Genomic DNA, 16627 nt, shown 5'->3' with positions numbered 1-16627 from the left:
TAAGTGTAATAACATTACTTTATTACAAAATAGTTTAACATCGCTGAGATGAAAAGATGATATCATATAACAATAAAACTTAGAAGTAAAGTTGTAGCCTAAAATTAAAATCACTTTTTATTTGTTCCTTTCACAACATGCTCAACTTATATTTCAATTTACGCTTTTTTTTTAGTTTAAATCTAACTAGGTATGTTAAATATCTATCATTTAAGACTTTATAAGGTACATTTTGCTTATAATTTATTAAATATAACACAAAAACTTATGTTGAATTAAAAACAAACAGAAAAAAGCTCATATACAGCAATTAAAAACTTAATAAATGTCACATCTGCATGTCTATTAAAATATATAACATACATATTTTTCATTGATCTTTATATAATATTTAAATATTTACAAAATCCACGTTAAACGTAAATAACATCATATACACTAAAAAAGATTTTAATAGATAATTTTATAATACAAGAAAAAGTTAATATATACTTGTACAGGACATTTTTCTTTTTTTTTATTGCGCTAAACAATTTTAATTATACTTTTCTTTTGGCGTGAAGCATTTCCATTAGAAGTGTTTGTGTAGGTGCACTTCCAGCGCAGTGTTTTAAGTATAAATGTTCTTCTCCTCTAGCTGCCATTGCATGTATTTCCGGAAGAATGTTCAGAAGTCTGCTAAACTTATCCTGTTGAGAAAAAAATATGTAGTAGGTATTTTAAAGTAATTTGTATGCATATAAATATATCATGGAAGTACACGATGTAAAGCTAAAAACGAAACAGACTTATTTTCTGGAAAAGGCAAAAATTGTTCAAATAACATCCGCGGATACTTGGTTTTCCTACCATGGCAATGAAATAAATTGCAAACCGAAATATTTCTAACTTATTTTTTTTACATAAAAACATACAAATTAAAAAAGATTCCTAAATAATTGATCTGACCAAGATAAATTAATTTTAAGCCTTCATATTTTATTACTTTTTTAAGCAAAGATATATTTTCACAAATAATTTGTTCCCTTCCATTTTGAAACTATGAGTTGCAACTGGCCGAAATTTTACTTAGAATTAGAAATAAGATTTCGAATAGGTTCTAAAAACCTAAGTAAACATTTCAGTATTTTCCCAGGTGATGGTGATGTATATTTTTTTATAGAATTTTATTTATGAAATATATAGAGGCTGGAAAATTTCTACCTTTGACCTTTTCGCTTTTAAATTTCGCGGCTATGTACAAATCGCTACAGAGCTCGTATCTGGCAATACTACCCATCATTTGAAAGGTCTTGACCTAACCTACAAAACGACACTATGCATGATTAGTTTGCATTTTGCGTCGAAATTCGAACTATTTTAAAGTTTTCCTTCGTTCGGCGCCAGTAACAGCTATCATTGAAATTGACCCGGATTAGAAATGAAATGAAAATTATGTACTGATCGATCGAAAATCACACAAAGAATTTTTTTTTGAAAAAAAGTGTAATTGCACATTTATTTTTTTCTATTTATTTATTTTTAAATTTTCCGGATGGACATTCATTTTCCTGAACAGCTGATACTTTTATATTAAAAAGTGAAACGAATCCAAAAACACTCTAGTATATAGAGTGTTTTTGAACGAATCGTTCCACTGATTTGTGTTCCAATTTCACACAATTCCAATGACATATTTCTGTCAGTAAAAATTTGTCGGTGGATTTCAATCAGGAATTTTTTTTTTCAATGACAGACATTTTTAAAGATAGCGACCTATCAACAAAATTCCAATGTTTGTTTTCAATGATGAAAACCAATGATAGCTATAACTGGCGCCTTAAGTGCAAATCCTCTACAGAAACGTTCCGTGAGATTAATTTTGTTTTGGGGGATGGTACTCTACCACTTCGAACCGCCGCTGAGAGGAATGGTTTCGACGATACTGAGCCGGTGAAAACGACAACGTGGATAAGAAAACCGGTGGACCGAATCAACGCCTGCGATATGCTGCTGAAACGGAACGTACTCGACCCATTTTTGAAGAGGCTGGTGACAGGCGACGAAAAATGGATCACATACGACAATGTCAAGCGAAAACGGTCGTGGTGGAAGGCCGTCCCAAACAGTGACCAAGCTGGAATTGATGGCCAGGAAGGTTTTGCTGAGTGTTTGTTCGGATTGGAAATACATGCTTCAGTGTAATCGATTCTTCTGAACAAAACCCAAATTTGGGGATTTTGAAGGGGACTTTGGAAACCCTATAGGTAATTAACTCTACGTTGATTTCATGAATTAGGTTTGTGAAGGTTTTGGTCACATTTGCATATGAATACCGAACTACAGTGGTGGCCAAAATAATAAGAGTAAACCAAGAAGTATCACCGAAAAAAGAGGACGCCAAAAAAAAACAACAACTTTGCTGGACAAAAGATTGTTAGAGAGTTGCTTAAAAATCCCTTTACAACATCAAGCGGTATAAAAGCAAATCTATTATTGGATATAAACCATCGACCAATCCGCAGACATTTGCAGGATAAAAATGTACATGGTCGAATTACGAGGAAGGTTCCGTTACTTAGTTCTAAGAACATAAAGCAGCGTTTACGATTTACAAAAGTAAATCTTTCACAATCGACTTGCAGAAATTTTCGAAATGTTCTTTTTAGTGACGAAACCAAGATAAATTTATTTGGTTCTGATGGCAGACTTTATGTGAGAAGGAGGAAAAATGAAGAACTGAAACCTAGGAACACAATACAAACAGTTAAGCACGGTGGCGGCAACATCAAAATCTGGGGTTGTTTTTCTTATAATGGAGTAGGTCCTATCTATTGGATAAAAAATAATATGACCAAGGAAACCTATTTGGACATTTTGGAAAATATAATGCTTGCATATGGCGAAGAAAATATGCCTTTAGTATGGACCTACCAGCAAGATAACGACCCCAAGCACACGGGTAAGGTGGTGACCAGGTGATTTCAGCAAAATAATGTGCAGGTACTGCAATGGCCTTCTCAATCTCCGGATCTAAATCCTGTCGAGAATCTTTGGAAAGATTTGAAGAATAGGTTCTCGACTAATCAACAGGGGTTATGGAAAGAGATACAGGAAGCATGGTATTCTACACCTGTGGAAACATGCCGAAAACTCATCGATTCTATGCCAAGAAGATGCGGTGCGGTACTAAAAAAAGGCCATCCTACAAAATACTAAGACTTTAGAGGTGACCCATAAACTAAAACTTATGAAGGATAGCGTTTAAATTCATATTTTCTAAATTTTTGGCCAGGATAAAAATCAACTTAAAAACTTATTGAGCAGAATTTTATTATTGAAGGTTATCTTATTGTGAAAAATATGTATAATCAGGGAAAAGAGGTTTTTTGGAAAAATATATATGTATTATTTTTATTGGAATTAAAACATACACTGTATATGTATTGTTGTGGGACTTTTTATCGTTTTTTGATAAAAGCAATAAATACCTCTTAGATATCGGTTAAATCCTTCGTCTTTTATAATAAATTACTGAAGGTAGGAAGTGTGGAAGAATTAAAACTACCCAAAAACTCCAAATTTGTGACTTGTCGTAGAATCTATGACTCGTTTTTTTTATTTGGATTTTCCAACCCAAGTTATAATTGTTATTATTAAAGTACATCAATTTACAGTGATTAAAAACGATTTTAGCTTGCAATAAAAAGCGTATTGGGAAAAGTATAAACCAATCTAAAAAATACCTTACAACTCTCTATACTTCAAGAAAAAAATATCATATAAAACTGCTAAACTTAAAAAAAGGAAATGATTATAAAAAAAAACCTCAGAAGTATTTCCCACTTTATTTTTGTAATAGAATTATTTTATAGTTGAATCCTTGAGTACATGATTGTTGCACTTTTATTTTAAAAAGCGTAATCGCATATTTCAATATAGAATTATCTACCTTGACACATGTCTTGAACAGTGTGGAATATCATCAATTATTTGTTTTGCTTTTAACCTTAAGGTGTCATTTTCTTTGGCCATGCAGTTTCTTTTAAATTTAACCTAGACATATTCCACCATATTTAAATCGAATGATATTGATGGGTTTTCAATTAAGTTATTCCTAAAACTTTTATGAGTTCTTTGGTTTATTATCATGCGTAATTTTTCATTAGTTGATATGTTCTCTTCAGTAAAACACATAATTTCGATGTTGGTCTAGCTCAAGATGGTAAAAAATAGAAAAAACTCATAACACTTTTACCAAAATCCTTAACCAACATCTAAATGTATTTGGGATCGAGCTCAAAAGTTCCTTGATCGTCTGACAGAATTTTTACCATCTTATTTGAAAAAAAAAATGTTGTCTTTGTTTTTCTAAACAGATGATCAAGAAACTCTAAACTCTATCCCCAAATACACAGAGATACTAGTTAAGAATTTTGGCTAGTTTTTTCACAGTTTTTATTATTTTTTCCATCAATGCATATCCTCAGGTACTATACAATTAAACCCTTCCCAAAATATCTTAAATACTATAGTTACCTATCTTCAGTTCTACGTTTTTGTTAACTATTTTAAAATTAAAATTAAATAAATAGGGTTGTTCAATAATTACCGACACTGATGGGTAACAAGTTAATGTATAGTCCAAGAGGGCAGCTTGAACATTTTCGTGGCCTTCTAGAACTGTTTTCTTATTTACAATACCCCGAACATCTGTAATATAAAAAAAGTAAAAAAAAATTAATATATTAAATTTTTATGATGATGGCATTAAGCCTTTAGAAAAATTCATACTTGGATTCAGTAATATAAGAAATTTCATGCAGACGTAGTCACCCATATCGAATTTCAAATCTTGCAGTTTATTTTGTAACTCGTTGAAATAATCTGAAAGCTGTGGAACTCCAAGCAAACCTAGGCCCAAAAGATTAAACAATTGGCCATTGTTCAGTTGCGTTTCGTCCGGCAGTCCATTGTGAATCCTTTGATGCAAATGATCCAGCACTAACATGTCAGACCAAGAATGTTGAAGAAGTTTCATTTGGTCGTCAACCTGAAAAAGTATAAAATTATCATTTAGTGATGATGTCGTAAGTACATAACGGTGAAACATTTTATCTGTCATTATAGAGAATTTGTATCTGGAATGCAACAGGTCATTCGTTTTTTTTTCAACTAAAATTATTAGGAGTACAACTTAAATGCTTTTAAGTGTTGACATTTCTTGATTGGATTTGCATGTAACAAGTAAATACATAGAAAGAGTGTGAGTTTATTAAAATAATATTATCAAACACTTTAGAACAAGGTTATGAAGTTGACTGTGTATACACTGACTTTTCTAAAGCTTTTGAAAAACTTTGCCACGGAATTATTTTATTTAAACTTAGAGCTCTAGGTTTTCCACCATTTTTCTTAGCTTGGATCGATTATGAAGTTCACTGTGTATACACTGACTAAGCTTGGATCAAATCATACCTTGAAAACAGATTCTATGAGCTAAAATTTAGAAATTGTCATTCTGAAGCTTTTGTTGCTCAATCCGGTGTTCCCCAAGGAAGCGAACTTGGCTCTTTTCATTTCATACTGTCTATTAACGACGTATCGTCATGTCTACGCTCAAGTGTTGTTCTTATTAATTTTTGCTGATGACATGAACATTTTTATGATAATAAAGTCCACCCAAGATCGTATCCTTTTACATACTGACATTGATAGTTTCACATTTTGGTGTGAGACCCTCATACCTTTAAAATGACAGACGATAACTTTTACTAAAAAACTAAACGGTAGTATATTTGATTATTGTATGTCACAGCAAAAACTCTATTGGGTCTCCAAATTTAAAGATGTTCATTTCTGTTCCAACTATGACTTTATAAATCACATTAATTTTATTGTTAATAAAGCAGGTTCTATGCTTGATTTTATATAACGTTGGGCAAAGGAGTTCAATGATCCCTATGTTAAACTTTCTTTGTTAGTCCTCATCTTGAATATAATTTTATTCGCTTTGCCCTAAAGGGTCTTTCTTGGGAAGATCCTTATGATCTGCCCCCCTATGAACATCGTATTCAGCTTCTTCAATTGCAATCTCTCCATCAAAGGCGTGTTAATAATGATTTAATATTTCTTCATCAACTCATTAATGGTGAAATTGATGCACCTTATTTGCTATCTTGTGTACATTTGAATTACCGAGGCGGAACTTATCACCTGCGTACTTTTGACTTTATACATATTGACTTCCTTAGAACTAACTACGGAAAGAATGAAGCTTTAAGTCGAATGAGCATTTTATATAACTTAAACTGTTCATCGATTCATTTAAATTTAAATAAGGTGGGATTAAAATTATTGTTTAGAACCAGTGCTTCACTATCGTAAACGTCTTTATTTTATTTTTTTGTACTGTAATAATTCATGTTAAATGTTAAACGAAGTTTGACGCTTGCTATAGCTTATTACTTTCTGAAAATTCTGAAGTGTAAAAGTAGAATACACAAACGAAAACTATGGAGGCATTTCTGTTTTAAGAAATACTTCTATTCCACAGATTGAAGAATTGGACACAGTGCAATAACATTATCAGTTGTTTCAAACAAATTTCTAACCAAACCTTTCGACGGCGGATCTAATATTTGCCTTAACTACAGTGGCAAGACGTTTTTTAGACAACAAATTAAAAACCTTTATTTGCAGTTTTCATTGATGTTAGTTTGACACTATTAAAAGTTGATATTGATTCTGTCTGCATTATGTTATCGAAAAAATGAGTCAAATTCATTTTGCTCAGAAACTGGTGTCCCACAGGGGTGCGTTTTAAGTTCGTTAATGTTTGCTTGTTTAGAAACGATATATTTGTAAAAAATGTTATTATATGCTTTAAATAAATAATCAGAGGCTCCTGAGAAAATGTATGAAGAGTGTAAAACTTTATAAACGTTTCATATGACATTTAAACACATATTAGTTTACAATTTAAGCTATAAAACATAAAGTTATTAATATACAAAATAAAAACAACTCAATAATTTAACACCTCACACATAATCGGACACTTAATATGTAGTACTTAGTTGCAAATCCTTACGATTTATTCGCTTACTCAAGGCGTCGAGGTATCAAAGAGACAAGTTTTTAACGTACTTCACGACTTATTTTTTGCCATTCCTCTTGAAAATCGTTCTTCTGGTTCTTAATGTTTCTAAAGTTTTTTTTAAGCAATTCGAAGTCCCAGTTCATCCATTATATGTTCGATTGCATTAAGGTCAGGTGACTTTTTCTGTGTTTTAAGCACTCTAGGGCATTTATAGAATAACCACGACCTTGCTGTATAATATGTGTGCTTTGGGTAGTTGCCCTGTTGGAAGATAAAATTGTCTTGTATTCCAAGCATACTAACCGCGACACATTTTACCCTATACAAAATGTTAGTTCCGATCACCACACCTGCAACACATCCTCATACCTTGACCAACCAAACGCCATGCTTTACAGAAATTCGAGTTTGCTTATGACAAAATTCTTCATTTAATTTTCGTAAATCAAACATTCCTCCAACCGAACCTATGAGTTTAAATTTGCTTCCGTCCGTGAGCAAAACCTAATGTATAATTTTGTATTATATCTCATGGTTAAATAAAAGAGAAATATGTAGTTCCACCTTATTCCAAGAAGACGTAGCGGGGCCATTTCGGTCTTTACTTCGATGGAGAAGCTTGTTCTTCTGATAGTTTCGTTGCAGACTTATGTACTTGTAGTCTCTTTCAAAAAAAGCTTTAGCGATTCCGAAGATAAGAAGGAATTTTAGTTGATTAGCATAAAAAGAAGCTTATCATTGTACGTCTCTAGCTTCTTTCCTTTTACTTTTCTGCTTACATCAATCCTATCATCGTTTTTAAATTGTGAGATTTGCCGTCCTGACTTTTCATGGCAAGAATTACTCTTGGAGAATTTGTCCAATTTGCCTCGCAAGAGCCAGTACCCGTGAAGAAAACTTTGGATGGCAGAGGCAGGGATTGAACCTGAGGCATGACAGTCCAACGCACTAGCCATCACGGGTACTACAAAAACATTATCAATTGACGTGAAAAATACCGATTATGTGCGAGAGGTTAAATTAAGGAGTTGTTTTTATTTCTTAATTTATTTGCTAATTAATAATTTGAAATGCAGTTTTCTGTTATTTAAACTTAATTTGAATTTAAGTATGTTATGAAAAGACAATTAAGTTATACTAGTTCCATACATTTTATTTGGGAAATTGTATTACGAACCACTGTACATTTATCAATACGTTATAATAAAACAACAAAGAAAACTCTGAATGTTTCGGCCAAAGGACTTTCATGACAGAGGTCTAGGATCGAATCCTATGTCTTTTAAAGTCGCTTGTTCACAATTGCAAGCAAAAAACCTCTTCGTTTGACAATTTGAAGAACGATTTGAATTTTGTTTAGGTATTACTTAATTAAGCAGAATCTATTTAAGCTTAATTAATAACTAGTTCTTTTTTTGTTTAATAAGTTCATAATTATGTATGTTATAAGTTATTCAAAAATGTATAACTTACCTTTAGATCCTTAAAGAAAACTGTGTTTCGGGCCCAATCAACTTGTGAAAACAGGTTTTGGTCTAAGACTTTGCACATTAATTCAAACAGGTCAACCTCAACTTGATTATAAGACTGTTTTTGAAGTAATGCAAATAGTTGTGTCTGCCATTCCCGGTCATCTATTGATTGAACAAACTCCCTAATCATCGGTGAGACCCTATAAACAAAAAATTTTATTGGTTAAGGAGTTGATAACTTGTTTGGCTTACCTCAATGGTTCGACATTGTTAACTGAGTCTGCTGTACTAGACGGATTGGTGCTGGAATCAAAACTGAAAGAAAAATATGTTAACCCATGGATACACTATTAAACCAATATACCATATTTTTGAATCTGTTGAGTGCTGTAAATTCACTGGCGCTCCATCCTGGCAGGTACTTGATTCATTATTGCGGGCTAAGCTTTCGTGTACATTTCCTGAACTTGCTGCACTTGACCCATTGCTACCACTTAAATTATTAGATAACGTTCCAGGTGAAGGATGCACTTGTCCAAGAGCAATTGCAATTGGACTCGGCGAGGAGTCCGGTGATTGTGTAAGAGATGATACCTTTAATAAAATAAAACATAGCAAAATTTCTTTTCGTGTGGAAATGTTTAATGAAAAATCTTAATTACTTGGGGTATTTGAATTTCTTGTTTTATGTTCATATTTGGATATGGCTGTTGGTAGGCAGTTGGTGACATTGAACCCTTCACATCCGAAGATCCCATTGTTGTTCGAATAGCTTGCAGCGCTAACTGTCGTTGGCGCATCATTTGCAGTTTCCGCGCTCGATCTCTTTTGTACATTGGTCCAAATTTATTTCTTCCACCTCTCATTCTGTCTGCTCGAACAGCTATAATAAATAAGAAAACAGCACATATTTTTAATTATAATACATTAATAGTTATTTCGGTTTAAAAAATAGTTTTATAAAAAAAACATGTTGGAGAGAAGTCTTGCAAAACTTTAATCGACTTATTTATGTATTTACATGCAAGTGTTTAGTAAAAACAGAAAAAGCTATCAATCCCAAGATCTTTTTAAAATCTTTAATTTCAAAAGTTTTTAAAAATTAATAAAACTGTAAATTATATAAAAATTAAACATGCCAAAATATATAAAAGGACAAAATATCAGAAAACAAAGGTCTCTAAAGGTTGCTATCATTCCTTAAACTTTCAATTTTTGTTTGAAGTATACAATGTTTATAATACAATGTTTTATAATACAATTCAAAATTGTACGAATTTGACGAACAAGTATATTAAAACGTTTAACCTCATGGCATAGAAAATGTGATCGAGAAGAACGAACATTTAAAAAAATAGGAAATAAATTACATTTACAAATATTTTTAGAATATCGAAGAACAATTGTCATTTTAACACGACTATTCCCAATGTGCTCAAAACATTTAATGTCTCAATCCGTTAGTTTGTGATATGTAATAACGAAAAATAAAGTCTTTCCGAAAAGAGTTTAGTTCCTCATAAATATTGTTCTTCCCCCACATAGATCTGTGCTCAAAAGGTTAAGGCTCTTAAGTCGACTCAAGTGGTTTTAGCTGTTTTTCTTTTTTTTTTCATAGATTCTATCTACAAACTAGTTTTCTTTTTTACCCTTATTGATAATTTGTTTAAGACAAGAAAGTTATGACTATATTTCCACTAATCACAATTCTGTAAAATAGCTTAAGTTAAATTCGTAGGCTTTTACAAGAGGGAAAATAACTTAAGCAAAGGATGATTCATCTGATGTATTAATTTATTTTATTAATTAGATAATAGGCATTAATGATTTTGGAAAAATTATCTTAAAAAATAAAATCGTTTATATCAACTTAAGATATTTTACCACAAAACTTTTTTGTATTTACATTTTGTATATTGACTTTAGATGTTTTACCATATTTAATAAATTAAAAAAAAGAAGGCAAATAAAAACATAATAATGGTTTAACGGACCTAAGAACATCTTAGGATACTTAGTAAATGAAAAACTGTAAAAGTTGTTTTGGTAAAAGCACTTAAGTCAAAGAGTATTAATTTATGTAAATAAATACTACACTTATTAAATTTTAATTTTACTATTTATATAATTATATATATAAATTAATGAAAATTGTTTCTTTTAAAATCGTTTTAATTTTGTTTAGACAAAGTTTGCAAAGATTCAAGAGCTTTAACTTTTCGAACACATAATTAAAGGTTTTACATACCTACAAGATCTTGATAACAAATGGTCCATCGGCCGAGGATTTGACTGATTTGGATTGTTTGCTAAGGAACTTGAACGGCAGCGATATTTTCGATATTTCAAACAACGAATATGTGGAAAAGAATTACGACTGAAGCTAGAGCTAACACTCTTAAAGTTGTGGCCACCGACTTAGAATTTCGGTGGAATTTTGTTTGGTAATATAATTTACAAGGGATTATTACCTTATATGTTTATATTGGCAGTGCAAGCGTAAGGAAAAGGAAATATTAAAGAGAAGATGCTTTTGCACATTGACCTTAAAGTTTTAAACATCAAAATGGGAGGGAAAAACAGAGTTGTCCAAAGCAGTCCAAATTCTCGATGTGCGGGTTAAGAAAGAATCTCTATACTTGACAGTACGCCCGATACAGAGTAAACTGATGAGTATTCCTGGAAGTGCGAGTATTACGGATGAATTGTTTGAGGGTGAAATACAACTTGCTAACTCCACAGAACATTCTTTGTAAAAATATCGATAAAACAACGAAAGGTCTAAAATTATTAATTTTTTTATTACCATGATGCAAATGTTAAGTTTACTGAATAAATTAACAATAACAGTTCAAGGACTATTAAAAACGTGCGTTCAAAAATAAAATTTAGAGCTGCCAAATCTCTATTGATAGCGTTAACAGGGAGTATATCTGGTTGGCTTTGCGGTGGAGAGGCATTCCAGATGACTTTGAAATCCGAAGCGGAGTCAGACAGGGCTGAATTCTGTCTCCAATATTGTTTTTGTTGGTGATAAGCGATGTACTGCACTCAGCTCTGTCAGGTAGCGGAGGGATCCAATGGAATTTGACATCCTATTTAAAGCACTTGGCACAAATGACGACAAGTGTTAAGAGAGAAGTAGAAGTTGTGGGGCTGAAAATTAATTTCGACAAAACAAAAATGATCAGCCTTGGGACCCGACCATCCTCTCAAATAAACATTTTCTCGCAACCGGTGGAAAAAGTGGAGAGCTTTCAACACCTTAGAAGTACCGGAACCAAACAAGACGTCATCTGCCGCATCGGCAAAGCAAAATCGGCGTTCGGTATGCTGTCAAAAATTTGGAGGAATAACTCTATTAGGTTAAGAACAAAGCTACGACTGTTTCGCACAAATGTCGAATCTGTGCTTCTTTATGGTTTATGGCCAAACCGCATATCAAATGAGGTCCTTCATAGAAAGACAGGTCAGGAATCTTTTTCCGAGAGAACGGGGTTAAAAAAGTTTTGTAGAAACAATTTAAACATTACAAAGCCAAGGGTATTTACGATTAATTGTAAGTTAAGAGAGGGTAAAAAAAACGTTTAGGATAAGCGATAGTAAACTACCAAATTTTTAAATGAAATAATGGGAGACCTCTAAATATTTAAGTTTTCAGATGAATTTTTTAGAGGAAATACGTAAAATCAAAAAAAGAAGAATATTTAAGATAGATACCTAGTTATCTAGGAATTTTCCGCATTTCGGAACAGACTGATTAAATACGGGACAATCGAGTTTCAAACTTGTCCATTATTGTTTAGAGTGGGCATATATTTAAGTTTACACTATTGCTCAACTCAATTTTATTAAGGCATGTCCTAAGTCGTCACCTCATAATGTAAGAAATGTTGAACAACAAACTCTACTATAACCTTTAGAGGAAATACGTAAAATCAAAAAAAGAAGAATATTTAAGATAGATACCTAGTTATCTAGGAATTTTCCGCATTTCGGAACAGACTGATTAAATACGGGACAATCGAGTTTCAAACTTGTCCATGATTGTTTAGAGTGGGCATATATTTAAGTTTACACTATTGCTCAACTCAATTTTATTAAGGCATGTCCTAAGTCGTCACCTCATAATGTAAGAAATGTTGAACAACAAACTCTATTATAACCTTGACAAATGTTTGTGTCTTGCTTCTTTTTTCATTTATATTATTTCAGGAACGAGTATTTGTTACTTAATCATACAATTTATTCACATTTATAAATATTAAAACTTAAAGGGCCAACATTTAAAAAAGTATTAAATTCTTTTTATTTTTGTAATTCAAACAAATAATGATAATATAAATAAATGCTTCCATAGCTGGGAAACTCGTGGATAATTATTAGATTAGAAATTACTTAATTCTTAAGTATTAGTTGAATTACTAAAAATAAACTCACAGTTAACTAAAGGCTTTTTGAATTAACTAAATTTCAGAGATGTACTAGAGACCAGTTTGCCAAATTACTGCACTTTATTAACTTTTAGCCAAACTAACTGGTTTGTGTAGCTGCATTTGTCAGAATATAGGCACTTTGTAGCTTAAGTATTCATAATTTTTAAATAGCATTCACTTGTTTCGGTTTATTAATATTTTGTTACGGTCTATGAACTGGCTTTTGATACGAAAAAGACCATTGCAAGGTAGGTTGAATTACAGATCATTGATAGATCTGACAAGACTAAAATTATTAATTCAAAGAGTTGGTGAATTTCAAAGGCTAAAGAGTTGGCCTGACAATGACATTTCTTACAAAGTTATCAGTGAGAATATTTTAATTGACACGGTTGTTAGCTTTTTTCTGAAAAAAATTGACTGCTTTTATTTGTAGCTGACATTTATTTGTATCTGCAGTTAATAAGAGACTGTGACATATTAAAATTAAAAATAAACTAGCCGAAAAAACATAATTTGCTAATTCATGCAAATTAGTGATGATGTGATTAAAAAAAATTCAAATTAAAAAACCAACAACAAATGTGAAAGGACGTTTTGTAAAATTATGTAAATAGTAAGGATGCGTATACGCCCAGAGTTCCATTATTGTAGTGACTTTTTTCCAGAGAATAAAAATACAATATATTTAGTTTACATTGTACGATATTGAAAAATTTAGAATAGTTTAAGTAAGTCTGTCCTCAGACAGAAATGATTTGAACTTTTAATTTTATAAAACGAAGCTACAAAGCATTGCAGAGATAAACCAATTCGTCTTATAAAACGAGTGGATAAATATGAATAATTATATTCAAATATTTGTTGTAAAAATTAGAAAGACTTTTGAGCACATTTAGCCATAATAATTACGAAAAAGTGCATATACGCCCCAGTGTACGATTCAAACAGCGTTCTTTTTGTCCAAAATCTATCTGTATCATGATTGTATTTTGAAAGATTGGATCTTTTTGGTCATGTCTTTTTTGTTAATAACTTTCGCTGCTTTCCCTTAGTTAGCTCCTTGTTATTTTAATCTGACCAACATTCTGAAAAAAAAAAACGTTTCAAACATAACTTATAAAATTAACATTGTTTTTATTTTCTGCTGCATTTCTAAAAGCAATGATAACATGATTCCGTGATTCCCTACTAAAGGGTTATTTTTTAGCTATGATCTCGTGAACAACACTGGTTTAAACAGATGACGCACGTTTCGTATTTTGTTTCACTGTCAAACATCTTCGGTTTGGTCTATAATTTAACCCCGAATCGTCTTACAAACAAACAACGCTTGCAAATTATTGAATTATATTATCAAAATGAGTGCTCTGCTAAGAAAGTTCATCGCGCGCTTCTTCTTTTTGGATCAATGGCTACGTAAATAATGTGAATTGTCAGCCAGAACCATTGCAAGAGCTACTAATACATCCAGAAAAAGTCACAGTTTGATGCAGTTTATGCGCTGGTAATTACAACAGTTTTTTGGTTGGACCGTACTACTTCAAAGATGATGCGAATCGTAACGTAATTGTGAATGGTGAGCCCTGAACCGTAAGATGATATCCAACTTTTGTTTGCCCAAAATGCAAGAGCTTGACTTTTTTCAACAAGACGGTGCCAAATGCCACACAGTACGAGCAACAATGGACTTATTGAGAGGCAAGTTTATTTCACATTAGGGACCGGTCAATTGGACGCCTAGATCGTGCGATTTAACGTCTTAAGACTATTTTTTTGGGGCTATGTTAAAACCTTAGTTACTTAAATTTAATCACTCAAAATTCGAGAAAAATTAGTCTATATTTGTCCAATACAAGTAAATATTAAGGGATCACTTTGGAATAGAACTTATTCATACAAATTTAATTGATCTCCTGTTTTAAAGGATATTTTCCTTTTTAGAAAAAGAATTTTGCTGGCTTTATTTTATAATAAGCGCACACTCAAGGGGATGATATTACTCTTATTATGCAGATACACAGTGTGAGCACTATCAATAGGAGAGAGTGTTTGAAAGGGGATGTCTGTGCATATTGGTTTTGAATTCCTAAATATTGCAATGATTTGAAAAAATAGAGTGGTAAGGCATTCCACATTCGCGTAGTACGGCTAAAGAACGAATCTCTGTATTTGACAGTACGGCCGAAGTTGTACTCGAGGGTATACTGATTAGCATTTCAATAAGCTCGAGTATTAAGGTTGGACTGTTTAACTGGAGAAATACAGCTGACTATTTCACTAGTAAAATAACAAATAACGTTAAAAAAGGGTATATGATATTATCACCTATCAATTTAAATGCTCTACGTTTAAAACTATCCAAGAGGCTCAAGTAAGCTGCAGGAGCACCGTATATGTGTATGTCTTGTTGATAACAGCCAGATCAGAAGAGGTGAAAAAATGATTGCATTGCTTAAGGAAACCCAAACACAGCGTTTGTAATCGTTCCACATGAGGTGGTCGGTGACACACATACCCAGAATATCGAGATGTTCAGTCTCATTGATGCAAGTGCCATCCATGAATAATGGCAAGAGGGGTATATCTCGCTTTAATGATACAAGCCAGTATTAAGTTTTCGAAGCATTAAATCATTTAATCCAACGCGGTTTTTTAATCCCCATTGTACAATGCTTTAAAGTCGGAATTTTATGAGCTTTTCCAATTTTGTCGTTGCAGTTCCAAGTCGAAAGAAGGGGGATTTGAGTTTGAAAATGATATGAAAAGCTAAGAGTACTATCGTCAGCGAAACAATGTATTGGATTAGAACTTGCATACAGAAGATCATTAATAAAAATGAGAAAGAGTGTTAGAGAAAGAACAGAGCCCTGGGGCACACCATTTTGTGGTTTTCAGACTTGAATCCATTTAATACAACTTGTGTTGAACGATTCGAAAGGTAATTACTAATCCAGTGAAGCAGGGAGAGCCCGATGCCAAACCCTATTAAATGGTTTTGAAATATCAAGTGCAATCATTTTACTTTCTCAAAAGCGATGTAAGTATTTGCTTCACTGTTCGGTAAGATGAACCATGAGATCACCATGAGATCCAAAAAGTTTTGTAGATGGGTTATCAATCTTGCGGTTTCAAAAGTATAAAGCTGGAATTTGACATCTGTCAAACTTTTTTGTTAAACCATTTTTTTCAGTCTGACATTTATGAAAATGGATCGCTTAACTATCGCGCAACGCATACAAATTAAAAAAAAAGAGGAGATCGTTTAGATCGTTAAAGAAGAATTCTCCTATATAATTCTTGCGTTTTCGAACCAGAGCAGGACATGTGCAGAGAAGATGAAGAACCGTTTCTTCCTCTTCCTCGTCCATACAACTTCTGCAAAAGTCATTTGAGAATATGACACCTATTATCGAGCTTAAATGCGATCTGCTTAGAGAGAGCAAGTACCTTGAACGTTTTACATAGAGTGTTGGCCAGATGTTTTTTGTGACTTGACACGTGGTGATGTTGATCCACCTAGTGCCTTCCTCACAGCGTCTTGCATTAGCAGCAGGTTACACCCAGCAAAGGTGAATATTAAACTGTTGTGCCTCCTTCATTACAGATGATCGACAGTTATGGACTGTTATAGTTTA

General features: G+C 32.4%; 1 protein-coding gene across 3 annotated transcripts in view; it reads right to left on the bottom strand.

The window, feature by feature from the left end:
• LOC129948125 (nuclear hormone receptor FTZ-F1) overlaps nt 1-16627 on the bottom strand; it is a 103404-nt gene continuing 86777 nt past the window's right edge. For 2 of the 3 annotated variants that reach the window (XM_056058977.1, XM_056058978.1), the window contains 7 exons: nt 9216-9436; nt 8918-9147; nt 8806-8868; nt 8555-8753; nt 4774-5032; nt 4592-4692; nt 1-689 (listed from right to left, as the gene is read on the bottom strand). In XM_056058977.1, the coding sequence (XP_055914952.1) occupies nt 540-689; nt 4592-4692; nt 4774-5032; nt 8555-8753; nt 8806-8868; nt 8918-9147; nt 9216-9436 (1223 nt within the window). In that variant the 3' untranslated portion in view covers nt 1-539. Of the gene's footprint in view, nt 690-4591; nt 4693-4773; nt 5033-8554; nt 8754-8805; nt 9148-9215; nt 9437-16627 lie in introns of those variants that run through there. The other variant, XR_008781834.1, reaches the window with a different exon arrangement.

This window comes from Eupeodes corollae, chromosome 2 (assembly GCF_945859685.1).
Source record: "Eupeodes corollae chromosome 2, idEupCoro1.1, whole genome shotgun sequence".
In the NCBI taxonomy this organism is placed as follows: Eukaryota; Metazoa; Arthropoda; class Insecta; order Diptera; family Syrphidae; genus Eupeodes; species Eupeodes corollae.
This window is presented reverse-complemented; position numbering and strand designations above follow the sequence as displayed.